The sequence below is a fragment of the Anomalospiza imberbis genome, chromosome 21 (assembly GCF_031753505.1).
Source record: "Anomalospiza imberbis isolate Cuckoo-Finch-1a 21T00152 chromosome 21, ASM3175350v1, whole genome shotgun sequence".
Classification (NCBI taxonomy): Eukaryota; Metazoa; Chordata; class Aves; order Passeriformes; family Viduidae; genus Anomalospiza; species Anomalospiza imberbis.
In genome coordinates, this window is record NC_089701.1 from 4,372,239 (window position 1) to 4,387,831 (window position 15,593).

Genomic DNA, 15,593 nt, shown 5'->3' on the forward strand with positions numbered 1-15,593 from the left:
AGAAGATGTGTTACCTTATTTCTGGTAAGAAGAGTCACTGGGGTAGAGTAAGGAAAAGATGTTATGTGATTAACTTGTTTAAAAAGATAATGCTTTAAGTGCTAAATCAGATCTGTAATTCTTTAATACACCTTGGTTTTGTTTAAATAGTTCCTGTGAAAGCCAAAGACATCTTATGTAGATGAAGAAATTGTCCTCCTTACAATTACAGCTGTGAGAAAAGTGACTCCCAAGTGCTTTCACTGTTGATGCTTTTCCCTTAGTGAGGAAGATTAAGAGATGTTAATATAGGAATATAGTTTTCATATACTCAGGAACACTGAAAATGTGAAATATTAGTGATAGCATTTTGTTCTAGAAAATCTAGCCATGTGGCCATTAACATAGAAAAATAATTAATCTTTAAAAATAATTTAAAGTAATCCAAGTTCTGTTTTCATTTAGCTTCATGTAAAGCTTCTGTATGTATTGAAGTGTTACTTTCAGTACCTTTCTTACATTCCTAACAAGACTCACTTTTGATTTTAAAATGGAGAATTCACACATCTACTTGGAACTGCAGTTTTAAGAAAAATATCAGCTATCTCAGATTCATCATAAACCTGTACAAGCTGGCACTGGGGTATATCCTGGCTGCTAAATGCTGTAAATTGATTTTTGTTGTTGCTGGTTTTGATTTCTTGGTTTTCTGAAATAGATTTTCTATTTCATCTGCATGTATTGGGGAAAATGGATCAATCTTATTGATCTTATACAGAAAAATATTTCCTTAGGGAAAGCTTAGCCTCACACAAGACAGGTGGAATTCCCCAAAGCTGGAAAACATGGATGCTTGCAGTAGTGATGGGGAATTCCTTTGCAGCTGATAGGGGAATGATTTGCACGACTGCCTAGTGCTGCAGGAGTGCTCATTTCAGTGAGTATTCACCATTGTGCTGGTGGAACTGGGCACAGGTGTTGGGAGCAGAGGGAGCTTGTTGGGAATGCCCTGGGCAGGGCAGGTTTGACCATCTGCAATTTTTGGCCGTGGTGTCTCAGACCCACCAGAGATGCTGGAACCCAACAGCTCTGCTGGTCCAGCCCAGGGCTCTGTCACCCCCTGTCCATCTCCAGCTGCAGCACTTGCCCACAGCCTTCTCCCCAGTGTTCTTGCAGCCACCAGCATTCCTGGATTCAGGACTCCTTGAGCTCCATGTACTTTCTGTATGTTCATTAACCCCAAAAAGGATTTGTGTCCCATGAGCTCATCTCAGCCTCCCTGCATGAGCCTTTTAGCACCCACAACATCCTCTGACAGTGCATTTCAGCACTTTTCCCTAAAGTGGAGAGAATGTGTTTGGAAATGGCATTCTCTTGTTAGTAAGCAAAAAAATTGGGGGGGATGTTGGTGTGTTTTTAGCTGACATTTCTCTCATGGTTGATGCTGGCAGACAAAGGTGTTTATTTTGTAAAGGGAACTGAATGGCGCCTGTATTATCCATCAGACCATGAATCTCCTGGCCATAGTTCTGATACCTGTGGTCCTGCTTTGGCACTATTTTCAGTCTTGCTTCTGCTCCTCAGAAAAATAATTAAGAAACAATTTCCTGATCCCTTCAGTGCACACCCCCTGTCCCCAAAAAGGAGAGCACTCTGTGCAGTACAGTGTGTGATGCTTTAATAATGTATAAATCAAGCTGGACAGAAGCTGCCTGTCAGTTTTATTAACTTTGACCTTTTCTCCCATTATAGAGATGGTTTGGTAAATATTTAATGGCCCTTACAGGTTTTGACAGTTGGACCTGCATCCCTAAGAGCAAAGGTAGATTAAGAGGAAATACTTATAATTAATAAAAATAACTTAATCACTTTGGAGTCAGCCTTGAAGGATAAAATTTTGGTTTAGAATCTATTTCTTTTTTATTGCTTTTGTTGTTTTTTGGTTGTTTTTTTAATGCCTGACTACTAAATGTCACTAGCTGGGAGGTTATGAAATGGTTTTAAGAGGTTACCTTTAAAATCCATCTCTGATTAGTACCAGTGATTACCTCCATTTCTGAGCAAGTGTCCAAATAACGTTGTTTACCTGAAATATCTGCATAGGGCACATCAGTGGATGGTGTCACCAGCACAAAAAGATGCAGGAAGGAAAAGGAAAAGAATATTCCTGGAGTCAATGGGCTCTTCTGCCAGAACTGTCTTTGCCTTTAATTCCCTGCATATTGCACTCCCTGCACATTCAGGTAGTGAAGATTGAAAACTAAGCCCCTGACACTGAAACATTGCCTTTCAAACATGGACCCTCCATCGCTCTCATTGATTTTTTTTCATTTCAGAAAACTGTTGGAGAAAAACAAATTTGAGCAAAATCCATTGGTTGGGGCAATAAAATTCCCCCCCTTCCCTGGCGGAGCACAGCTCTCTTCCCATTAGAAATGTGATGTGTCTTCATGTTGTGCCATGGCTGAGCTCACGTGGCAAAGCAGCCAAGGGAACCAGGAGCCTGTTAGAAATCCTTCTGGATGTGCTGAGCAGTGACATCTGAGTCAAAGTGGCTCAGGGGATGGCTCCCCTCCTGTTCACAGGTGGTTTTGAATACACCATTCCAAGCTGTGCTTCCCTCCTTTTCACTCAGCCCCTGTAGAACAGCTTGGTCTGAGACCACTTCATTTTCTGAACATTTTTAAATCATACTTTCCTGACCATAACCCATTTTTTATGTGCAGACCATGGGGTTAGAGGAGTTAACGTGTGAAACAATTAATCTTTTTCAGAACACATCTTCAGACAAAGTAATGAACACATAGATCCAGGTACTGGAATGATGCAGGAAATCGCATTTGTCTGACAGTGAATCTTCCTCCCCCCTCCAGTTCAAAAATGGGGAACTCAGAATGTAATTGAAAGTGTTCAGAGGAGAACTTGTTGCACTTGGAGGTGGTTGCAGGACAGGCAGAGCCCTCTAGCTGTTCTTAAATCTGAGAGCTGTGGGAGTGTACTCAAAATCCTGCCGATTCATGTTGTGTCCTTCAAAAAATTGTCTTTTATTGGCAAGGAAAAGAGAAGTTTTTAGGAGAAAGCTACTGAATGTGAATTGTTCTGCAGTGCTATGGAGATGTGTGAGCGGGTATTTAAAAAGCATGATTTTTCTTTACACTGATAGAAACTCCTTTGCAAATGTTTTGTGGTTTTATGTTTAAGAAGAAAAAGATGAGTGTTATTTCTAAAAAGCTGGTTTATATTGTGAAAGGGTTGCATCTGTCTTCCTCTTATCTTCTTCCTAAAGTGAGATTGTTTAGTCCCTAGAGAGGAGAAGCAGTTTCAATGTTCAAAAGCAAGCCCAAGTTTCAAGAGAGGAACTTGAGAGGAAGTCCTTGATTCATCATCTTCCTTGCCCTAATGCATGACTTGCTCCTCAGACCCATTTCACAGCAGACTTTTTCCATGTGCTTTGTCCCTATTGTCTTCCACCAAGCAATAGATCTGAAATACCACTGGTATTCCTGACTGGCTGTAATTTGAATCAGGTGCCACAGGTAGCAGAGGTCTGACACAGACAGAGCACTGCAGTGGTGTGTATTTTAATATATATATATGTTTTTTCTTATCCAGTTGCAGTACCATGCTGGGCTGGCATCTGGCCTCTTGAATCAGCAGTCTCTGAAACGTTCGGCCAACCAGATGGGAGTCTCTGCAAAGCGCAGACCAAAAGCCCAGCCAACAACTCTTGTCCTGCCTCCTCAGTAAGTAATGGAACATTTGGAAGAGTTTCCATGCTGGGGGGTGGAATATTTCTTATTGACTTACTGGTTTTTGGATTTAATTTTCAATCATGGTAATAATCAACCTTGTGCTTGCATTTTTGTTCCGTACACGCTCTCTTTGTAGTAGGACATTAAAAAACTTTTTGCAACATGAGCTTGTCACTGAGGAATGATGTTCACCTAATTGTTATGACTTGGAGCTTCAAGCAGGACTTTTCTGAAGGTCCTGAAAGACTGAAGCCAAAAAGTCTTTGGTGTGAGTACTTTCTCGGCAAACGTCTGTTCCGAGTCCATCTGTTCACCATATGTTAATTTTTCATTGGATCTAAACCTCTTTTACAGGTGACAAGCAATTATGAGGACACTTAGAAACTGTTTGAGGACAGAGAGTACCAACACTGTATGTAGAGATGCCAGAAACACAGAGATGTGCACAACGAAGCTTATAAATTAATAAACCTGAAATATATTTAGTTACATGTAAGAAAATGATTATTATGTAGAAAATGAAGTGCTAAGCAATTGTTCATTGTGCTGAGCATCCTCGTAGTTTGTGGAAACTGCCTGCATTTTTTCACAAAACAAGAGTCACTGATGTATAAATACTGTGCTACCAAAAACCTCGTAGCTGCAATAATAAAAGTCCCTGTTGTCACCAGATTTCACAGGTCAACATTTAGAGGGTTTTTTCCTTAAAGGAAATGTGAAAAAAATCAGATTCTATAGAGCTGTCCCCTTGTATATTAACTTTGAAGTGCTGGTAATTCAAGAATCCATAAAATGCTCTTTTGTTTTACCAATATATCAGTCAAAGGAGAGTGGTTTGAAGGGGGCTCCAGCAGTAGTTTAAAAACCAGATGTTGTTTCTCTGATATGTGGGATGGAACCAGGGGTATCTTGTGACAAACTAGCTGGTTAGTTTTCCTTCTTTGTTCAGGTATCTGGAGCTTCAAATGGACTTCCTTCTCCAGGAAGTCTATAAACTGGAGTACTGGTATATCAGTTAACACAGTTTTTCAGAGGTCTTAAAGTATTTTGGTGTTTTTCTTGTTTTATTCCTTAATCATGTCCTCTCTAGTTACTAGAAATACGTATAAAGAGCTAACTTGTACTTTTGCATAGAAAAATCTGTTCCTAACAGTTGCAGCTGTATAAATCTTAATTTGAGGTACATAACAAATAGATTTAAAAGTATTATATGTCTTGTTATCTGTAGATGATTTTCCTTCAGTGGTGCATTTACTTAGGATCTGCAGGTAGACTGAAATTTCAGTGTGGTAGCTAAACTTTAGGCAGTAGTTGAATTATGTTTCAGTATCTTATTACTACTTCCAGCATTATTCACAGGGAAATGTGTTTCTGCTGAGCTGGCCCTTTATCTGTCACTGGTTGCCTCCTCTCTGGCTTCTCTTTGACCTTTCCATATTTGTTCTTCTTTGCTATCTCAGTGTGTCTTAAGAGAATAATAGTGATATTAAGGCAAATCAAATACCTGTTGGGCTCAGTATCTTGTTTCCAGCACAGGACAGAAGCAGATTATGAAAAGACTTATTGAAATAGGCTTATGAAAAGTATTTAGAAAGAAGAAAAAAAGGTGTGACAAATGGATTTTAATATCTTGATTTTGCTGTAGTTTCATGCAAATAGTGATGAATCATGGAGTAGGTTTTTTTTTTCCCTTCATTCTTTATAAAATGCAAAAGAAGAAAACATCCAGATGCAAAACTACAGATCTCCTTGAAAGGGCATCCTACATCCTAATAGTCCCATGGCAATTCAAGGATATTTTTTTAGCTTTATTAATTCATCAAGAAAGGGATAACTATTTCTTGGTCTATTTTTGCTTTGATGTATGCTATTAAAATTAAGTTCAGTGACAAGTCATTGGGCTGAGTAACAATGAGTCAAGTGTTTATTAAATGTTGTTCAGAGCAGCTAAATTATCTTGAGCTTTTCTTAAACAGAAGTAGTGGAAAGCAGCTGTATGCCAAAATGTCATTTCAGGAGAGCAGGTTGGAGTGAATATCAACACTGCAGTAAATCCTTTCTGCCAGCAAAGGACCGCAGGAAACACTTGCTCAGGAGGTATCAGAGGTGATGATTTGGGCAAAGAATCTCCTGAAACCAGTTTATTCTTATGCAGATTTTGCACATGGCTAGTTTACTAGTAAACATGTCTGTATTTGAGTTACAGGTATTATTAGAGGGCAGGTTACTATCTGTTTATTTATGGTCCTGTTCCTTGAAGAAACTGCATGAGTAACTTTTGCTATTGCACTTCACGTTCTCCATGGCAGTGGTGCAAGCTGAGCAGTTTTTGTGTTCATCCAGGTCTTTAATCTGTGCTGCTGGGGTGAGACTTGGGTTGTATTCCACAAACTAAAAATTCCCAAATGGTGTTTCGTCTCATAAAAGGAGTGATACAGCAGAAAAATCAAGTTCTGTTCAATTCACTGTTCACTTGAGCCTTCAGTCTCTATCCCTGCTCTGCTTTTCTTCTTTCCCCTCTAAAATGCCTTTTTTTTTTTTTTTTTTTAAGAAACCAATCAAACAAAGCAAACCCAAGCCTGTCTTGGAGGCTCAGCCATCTCTTCCTATTTTATGCTCGCAGAAGGAGCTGGAGAAAGGGTTTTGGTGATGGCAAAAGTGATTCTTGGCATGTCCTTACACTTTTTCCTCCGCAACCTTAGGCTGTCTTCTGCATTGTGCTGTGGTTTGCAGGTGAGAGCCTCTAGTTCTTCACTAGTAAATATCTGAAACAGCAGCAATTTTGAATCCAGAAAGTGGTTTTGAAAATGGAAGTTCTCTGCCCTATGCAACTGTTATGAGCAAAATCTGCATTTTCTTCCTGTTTATTTGAGGACTTGTAAGGGTGCTGAGCAGTTTTGAAGAGAGGCCTTTTGGCGCTGGGTTTTGCTTTTCAGTATTGGTTTTCCTTGGCTCTGAAAATGCAGAAAGGAAGACTGGATTGATATGTGTCTCATTCCCAGCCAAATGATCTGTGTGAGAAAATGACTAACTGCTGGCTGCTTTCTCTGCCTGCTTTGTCCCTCCTTCTGTCTTCTATTAACAAGACATCTCCCTGTACGTGCTAATGGATGCGTTCCCTCACATGCCTCTCATCTGGCTGCGGGTTCCTTCCTTCTGTTAAGGAATCTCAAGGCAGTGTTTGCTGAAGTGCTGAGAGCTGTCAGCTCCTCTGAGTGCCTAGGGAACTGTCTGTGTCTTTCAGCCCTGCTGAAAACCAGGGTGGCTGCTCCTGCTTGGGAATCAATAAATAAAGACAATGGGAAATGGTGGCGTAGCTTTTCTTTTCCTCTTGAAATGTAGTAATTGGTGCAGTTAATTAATCTGGTATTATTTTGCATGGCACTACATGTCAAAAGCAGATTTGCAGTTAGGAAGTTGTCTCTGAGACCCTGAGGCAGCAGAATTCTCTCGGGGAGTGCTGAGAGCACGGAGTCCACAGGGGAATTCCTGCTGCTGGACCACCCTGCTGGGATCCCAGGGAATCTGGTGTGTCACTGTCCAGCTGGAAAACAACAGCAGTGAGCCACTGTGAGCTGGGGAAGGAGGAAAAGAGGAAGCCCAGGATGCTGTCTGTATTCTTGCAGTGGAGTTCAGTGGCACACACAAGAGTCAGTCAGTTTTAATGGGAATTTTTAGGGGTCTCCGTTGGAAACCCTGTGATTTTGATAGCTCTGTTTTGTGGAGCTTTCTCAGTGCTCCCAGATTGATCATCTGTCTTCTCTGTCTGGAAGAAAATTGCCAGAACAAGAACTTGATCACCACAGAAGGTACTGAGACTCTTGCCCTTTATGGTGCTTTTTAGGGTCATTTGTTGTCACTTTGTGGTTTTGGAGAAATAAGAACACTCTAAACAATAAACAAGTGGAAGTCTTGTTCTTGTTTGACAACTTCAGGCTCAATGAGCAGAGAGGTTTGAGTTAAAGAGAGTCCACTTTCTTTGTTTTAAGGCTCTTCAACTTGTCTTGTGAATCTCTTGTGGTCTGATGTATGCCCTAACTTGTCAGTGAAAATACTGTAATAGCTTGAGTAAAAATCTCTGTAAATTTGTACTCTATTGCTAGGAGCACACCAGCAAAATTACTCTTTTTTTTTTTTTTTTTTAATAAAGGAAAAGACAGTGCTGCTCATGAAACTGTTGTAGATGAATGAGCAAAAAAAGAGATAACTTTTCTTTTAGGAGATAACAAGGACCTGAGGATATAGAGACTCTGGATGTGCAGTTTGTTTCTACTCATTGTTCTGGGTGAGTTGGAGGAGGTCTCTGATCTGCTCTCTACATCTCAGAATTCATTTGGATGATTCTTCTGGAGAAGAAGGATATATTCAAAAGAAGTCCATACTTTCTGCATCCTTTGGAACTGCATTAGCTACTCCACTCACTGCATAGTGAGTGGATTCCATAAAAAGTTAATTTCCTGTCTAATTTCAGCAGGTATTTGTTCATCTGGATTTGGAACAGAACTGTGCAGATATCCCAAACTCTGTGTTTATTGGAGCTTGATTCAATACCAGCAAGTGTTGTTCTGTCACAGCATTAATGTCTTACCTGTTTAATGGTTCTGTCATATAAATGAGTACTGTCAGATTCCATTGGCTTTGGTCAAGAGCTTTCTTCAGGATACTCAAATTGACTTTTAATGAAGGATTTAGTATTAAATTAAAAAGTTGCTGTTTGTAACAGATATATATATATATATATATATATATATATATATATATACACATCTGATGACTGGGGGTATTGTTTTTTATATATTTATATATATATATGAAACAATACCCCCAGTCATCAGATGTGCCAGAATAAATTCTTTGGAATTTAACTTGTATAATTTATCATTTTTGCATTAAGGAAAAATCCTGAGCCCTTTGCCAAGAGTTTTTTGAAAAGTGTTTTTTCAGCATTTTGTTTTATAAACAGCATCTAATTGCTTCCTAAGTTCAGGGATTTTCAGTATGTTAGAAAGAGGCAGGTTTTTCTAAAGGTAATGCAAAACATACTTAAGCCAATAAATGTTTGTAAGTTTTGTAATTTTTAAGAGAACTTGTTTAAATTATGCTGTGTTAGTCCTTTCCAACTCAAATTCTGTGATGAATCTGATTCAGTTCAGTGTGACACCGGGTGTAGGGGTGGGGTTATTTAACAGCCAGTGTTGTTATTGCAATAATTCAGTATCAGGGCTCCAAGCTTTGGGCCTCCTCCTGGAGTGTTCAAGAGTAGAAGAGTGAAGTGTGTGGCTGTATTTGCTGTTTTGAGAAAAGTCATCAGAAGTTCTCTGTGCAGTTCTGAAATTCTTATTTGCCTGCACTGGCAAAGCTGCATTAAGTATCAATATTCATTAAATACCACGGAGATGATAATGTAATAAAGCAATAATCCTCAGACCCACATCTGTACTTCTCTCCAGAAGAGCTGAGGTTGAGAATATAATTAAAGATTAAAACTCTGTTTGCATTCTGGAACATGGAGATATCTTTTTGTACATGATGGGGAATTGTATTAATAAGGAAGAGATCAGTTTCCAATAACTTTCAAGACTGGGAGCTCATTTCATATCCCTGTTCATGTTTAAGTTTCTCACAGAATTCTTTAGCTTGATTTTAGCCAGACAGTGCAACAGGAACTGTAAAAGAACATGTTGCTGAAACATGTGACCCTTTTGCTCCACAAATTAATCCCCCTTTTATGTGAAAGGAAAAAAAGATTAAAAATTAGTTCTTTATATTGTAAAACAATAATATTTACAAGAATAAGTTTAATTACTTTGCAGCCGTGTACCATGTCAATCGAACATTACTTTTAGTATTTGATGTCCTGTGCACAGTTTGGATCACATAATTGTGCTGTTTTCTTTTTATTTTGAATAAATTGTTGGACTCCTGATGTAGAGCTCTTTTGTGAAGCTGTTTCAGTGGGAGTTGCAGTGTATTGCCATTTAACCCTGACTGCCATGCTGATTCCAGCGTGTTCAGGGCTTGTGGAGCCAGGACACTGGGATCCCAGAGCTGGGGAAGCATCTCCCTTGACTGATCCCACCTGTGTAACAAATGATCAGGGACAGTTCCAGGGTGATGACACAGCATTAACCTGTCTTGAGCTGAGTTTTCCCAGGGAACAGCCCTGGGGTGGGTGTTGCATGGTCCTTTCTGGATTTCAGGTGTGACACGAGTGAGTTACCCACTCCTTGTCATTTGGATGAGAGATTATTCTAAGCTTCTAAAGACAGGTATTTTTCCTTCCCAGTTGCCCATGTCAGCAGCAGGGACAAATGTTCCAGAGCTCTGTGACTGGATGTTTTTGTCCTGCTGCTTTGGGTGTGTTTTGTTTCAATGTGATGAGGGAGAAAGAGTCAGCTGTTAAATGGAATGGCAGTCTGTCTCAGTTATGTGGTATTTACTGTTGAGCACACAGTTTAATGTAGCTGGAAAGAAAAAACTCCACAATATAGTTTTGATTCATGAAGGGCTTCATTAGGCAACTCCAGTGAGATCAAATCCAGTAACATACCAGGGATAGAACAGTGGTCATCTCACTACTTGTAGCCAAAGGTACCCTACCAAACTCTGCTCCAAAAATGAGACAAGAGGGTAATCCAGTTGAAATTTAATTTCAGTGTAACAGGTAAATTTTAAAATAGATGCTCTTAAATTGTGTGATTTCTCTGTTTTCAGTGCTGTTCACTTGGGTTATGTATCATGTTAACTTTGGGACTTCAGAGATGCTTTGTAACTTATGTAGATGCCAAAGATACAGAACATGAGCTTTGCTGCTCTGTGCATCTTTAGAAACACAAGTCTTTTAAACATTTTAATCTTGATTTAATCTTCTAATATGTTGATATATCTGACAGCAGGGGTTTCTGCAGTAATCTTCTTTGTTTTGTTATGCCAAATCAGTGCTTTTTTTTTTTGGCTGCAGTTATATGCTGTATTTAATTTCATTCCATTAAGTACTATACAGCTGCATATTTTCTTACAAAGTAATTACAAAAAACAGCAGGCATTGATCAACATAGATTGTCCAAAGGAAATACTTTGACTAAAACTAAATGTTCCTTATGATATTCATTAACTGGAGAATAAGTTCTATCCATACAATACAAAAGGATATTGGATGTTGCTTTATCCCTAGTAAATTACTGAAATGTGCATTAAAGAAACACAGAATGGTTTGGGTGGGAAGGGACCTTAAAGCTGATCCCATTCCACCCCCTGCCATGGGCAGGGACCTTCCCCTGTCCCAGGGTGCTCCAAGCCCTGTCCAACCTGGCCTTGGACACTTCAGGGATCCAGGGGCAGCCACAGCTTCTCTGGGCAGGAAACACTGGTTAGGGGATAAAACTTCACAGTGTATTTTAACATGGAGGGAAAATCTATTCTATTTATTCACTTCTCAACACCTCTTCCAACCAAGTACTGTGGAAAGAGAGTGCATGCAATTAAGATTTCACAATTCCTTTACTGTGTATGGAGCTTTTTCTACAAGTGTGTTGTGAGCCACTGTGGACTTATGTGATGAGCTCTGTGCACATGCCTGTCAAGGAGACATGAGCCAAAAAGCACCTGGGGCTGGTGCCTGTTGATATTTTGTTGTCATATTCCACAAATAATCCCCCATACAGGATTGTTGTGTGATGTGGAGCCCTGTGTGACCGAGCACAGCGATTTGAAATCATTCCCATCTACTTTGGGGAAGATTAACTGGAACACTCTGTTTGGGAAGTGAAAAAGATGAATCTTTTTGGAGACTCTGGGCCATGTAGCAGTGTTGATCTGCTGTTTCCAAAACATGCACAGATCCAGAGCAGAAGACCCTTAGCGAGTTTAGAATTACTGGGGACCTCAGCTCTGTTGTAAAAGAGCAAATTTCTGACTCTTTGATGTATGTTTGCCTTAAAGGTAATGTTTGTGTGAGAACTGTGCCATTAAAAGGTGGCAATTAATTAAAAGTTGTTCCACAGTCCCAACCATTAGAAGATGCCCTTGCAGCATTTAGAGCTGAACATTAATATTGCACTGTAGGGAATCCCTGTACTTCCAGTAAAAAAGAAAGTCAAGGATGAAGACTTTAATGTGTAATTAAAGACTGCAAATACTAGTTTAACTGCTTGTTTCTGTGTCAAAGAAAAGTTAAAAAGAACACAAACTACATGTGGTTGAACTAATTAAGACAATGAAGAACAAACGAGGTAAGAGAGGAAATTTGTAGGAACCTAATAATGATATCAAAGCTTTTGCTAAAGCTGTGATTTTATAATGAGATTGCTTTAAAATCCCCCCATTTCTGGTTTTTTTAGCTTTGCTATTTGAGGGATGAGGCTTCGAGGCTGCTTTACTGCAGCAGACAGTCAGTCTGAAAAGAATAAATTAAAACTGCCTCTTGCCAAATTCAAAAATATATTACAGCAACTGCATTGGCTGTATATTCCCTTGTCAGAGATGAGGAGCAGGAGGAGCAGAGCTGGAATAAGGTGGAATGCAAAGGTCTTTATATTTTGGTGGCTTAGCCAGATCAGCTTTATTGTATAATTGTATTGTGTAAGGTGGTATAAGCCCATTGTGAATGTATTAATTAATAACTTTATTTCTGCATCTCTACAAAGTAACCTTTGTCTATCTGAGAGGAAAACTAAACAGCTACACTGGGATGGGGGGATAAAAGTGCTTTCAGATGGGACCCCTGTACCCTTGAGGAGAAGGAAGCTGTAGGTGTGTATCACAGTAAAAGACTTCAAAAATGCAAATCTTACCTGGAAATAAACACAATTAAAGTAGTTTCAGCAAGAACTCTACGAAGGGGAAAGTTTTCCCAAGTGATGAACTGCACCATGGAGGTGTCCTGGGAGCTCAGGGGGCTGTTCCCATCCCTGGCACCGTGGGGTGCCAGGCTCTGGCCGTGCTCCTGACCACATGCAGGGTCTGAGAGGATGCCTGGCTGTCCTTTCTAACTACAAAGGAGAACTGCTTTGCTCTGCTTTCTTCACCTGCTGTTAAAAATAGCTGTTATTACTTTTTAATTTCACTTTAGGGCATTTTCTGGGTATTCATGTGTTTACAAGGAGTCCTATGGATGGGTTAAATGCAAAAAGCTTGGGGAAGCAAATTCCAGCTGATGACTTCATGGTTTTCTCCTCTAAATATAATCTTCACTTAAAATGATTTGAAGTATTTTGGTACACTTATTTTCTAGTCCCATTTTCCCAGCACACAGTGGGAAAAAATAAATAAAATGGAACCATTAGAAGTTTCACTGGGTGAAGTGACTCAGTTTTCATCTCTTTACAGATGCTGCTTTACTGTTATTTCCATTCTTGATGGGTTGATTTTGGAAGGCATTTGCTCTGTGCTGTGTAGGTTTTACCTACACAGGAGTAACACCATCCTTTCAATTTGACTGATGTTACTCAGCAGTATGTGTATGTTATTGTGAATTAATAGTGTGATGCACATTGCTAACTGACATACATTCACCTCATTATTTGTGTGTTTACCTGATTCTTACCTTTGCACGGGAGAAAAACTGCACAGGGAAGACCTTGTTAACATTGGAGACTTGGGCTGACTTTTTTCTGTGGCTGCACACCGTGTCTTTATTGTCTGTGAGTCATGGCCAGGGGAATCCTATAGTAAGCCCTCTAATTTTAGCAACCAAAAGCACCTCCATGCAGCAAGTTTTGCATTGAAATTAAATTTATGCTTTAGTGTTGCTCAAGATTGTTCTTTGAAGCTCAGTTTTGGGAAAGAAAGTTTGGCACAGAGCTGGTGGTAAAGTAGTGAGTCATGTATTTAACGTTTGCTGAGCTTACCTGGAATGAAATGAAATAAAAATTGTATTCTGTGTATGATCATTATGCTCCACTGTTGCTTGTAATGCTTTGACTCCATCCCTCACAAAATGTGATTGTGGAATAGTGTTCAGCCTTTTCATTCTGTGCCATGTGTGTTTGAAAGCTCTTAAAGATACAGAGACTCCTAAACAAGTTCTTGCAGAGCAAATACTGTTTTGTTGAGTTGTTCTGTGCCTCAGTTTCCCCATGGGAATGGTGAGAATTTTATCAGCTGTGCAGGAATGCTGGGAGTGAATGAAGCAAGAAGGCATTAACCACAAAGTAGATGCCTTCATTCAAGGAGAGAGTCTGGACTTCTACCTTTTATTTTTTCTTGTTCAAGACCAGGTAATATTTTTTAAAATCCAGAGTCTGGGAATGACACGTTGTGAGGAATGAAGGAATGACCAGGTAATTCCTACTTGCAGGGCCTGATAGGAAGCTCTGAGTATCCACTGCCAACTATTGTTGTGATAAATGAGTGGTGATGTATTATCCTGTATCCTTTGTGTTCTTGCCTTTAGGTGCTCATTTCAGTGATGGAAGGCAAAGTGCCAGCACATGAAATAATTCCACACAAGCCTGGCTGGAGCCTGTCAATCTGTGTCAAGCTGCCTAAACTTCTGTGGCCTCAAATTGTTGAACTCTTTTGCTGATTGTTATATTTAGTGTTTGGTATTAAAATCAAACGTGCTCCAGGAGTGGCAAAAAAATACCCTACAGTTTTGATGTGTTTTAAGTCAGAATGTAATATCTGTGTCCAAAATAGCCCTGTAAAGCTGAGCTCCCCTGAAGCCAAACCCAGGCTTTTCTACTTGCCTGTTTTACATGCAGAACCTTCTTTCATTTTGGTTTTTGCATTTTGACAGTTGCTCAGCAAAGATGATGCCTTTGCTCATGACAGATTTGTGTGTGCCATGTAGACAGGTCTTGAAAAGAGCTGAGCCCTCTTTTTGTGAACCTTTGAGAAGGACTGTTTGAGGGCAGTGGCTGATGGAAGGAGAAAACAGATATTTTTGAAGAAACTGTATTAAGTAATAATGTAGATTATAGTAGCCTTCTTAAAAAACCCACAGTGAGAAGCTGAGTTAATTGAAAGGAGTGCTACAAGGAAGAGTGCTTGGCATTTAAAGTAACAGTTGCATGGTTTTTTAAAAATCTGAAATTTGGCTTTAAAACAGTTTCTATTTGGATGCTTCCATGATCTTTTCTAATTTGAAAGTTGCTCTTCATTTAGACAAAAGGTAGCTTCTTCAACAACCTGATTTTACAGCATAGCAGATGATAAGCAAATTCAATGCTTTCTAATCTTAGGTATTCCTAGGGAAGTGAAATGGATTCCTTGACATGACAGAGCAATGGTGGCTCCTGTATCCCTCTTGTAAAAGGAGCCTGTGGACAGAAAGTGCCAGGTTGAACTATTTTAACATGTGATTATGCTTTTAAAATTAAAATTTATTTTCAGAGCAAAGATAGCAACTTTAACACCATAGACAGAAAATCAATTATAATTTTTGCTAGTACAACTGAAATATTATCTGCTGCTACTAATTTTGTTCTGTTGTTCCACAATTGCTGTCTTCCCTCATTTTTTATTAAGTCATCAATAGAGATAAAGATTCTGATATTGTAGCCTGAGTGTTGTAATATCCTTCTTTCTGTCCTGCTCTTTTGCATCTCTCAGCAGTGCCATGATTGAATCATCTCTTTCTGTGCTGGTATGTGTTAAAGCCAGTTAATTTTTGGTGTCTTAGGCATCACCCTCCACCAGAAACCTCTTAATGCCAGTGAACAGTTTGCTTTTGCATTAACTGCTTTGTTAAAGTGTCAGTAAATAAATACTGGATCTTAAAGGTCTGCATTCTGCAAATCTCTCAAATACCTTCTGCTGAAATCCTCAAGATGTCTTAAAATGCTGGTGGGAAGAAGGCACACAGAGAACCTGGTTATTGGATGGTCCTTAGATTTTCAGGTTGTTTCAAATATTTCCTTA

The 15,593-nt window shown here is 39.4% G+C and overlaps 1 protein-coding gene across 4 annotated transcripts in view; it reads left to right on the forward strand.

The window, feature by feature from the left end:
• The window catches only part of MED27 (mediator complex subunit 27), an 83,453-nt gene that overhangs the window by 29,033 nt on the left and 38,827 nt on the right, over nucleotides 1-15,593 (forward strand). For all 4 annotated transcript variants that reach the window (XM_068211195.1, XM_068211196.1, XM_068211197.1 and 1 more), the window contains exon 3: nucleotides 3,592-3,722. In XM_068211195.1, coding sequence (XP_068067296.1) covers nucleotides 3,592-3,722 — 131 coding nt within the window. The remainder of the gene's footprint in view (nucleotides 1-3,591; nucleotides 3,723-15,593) is intronic.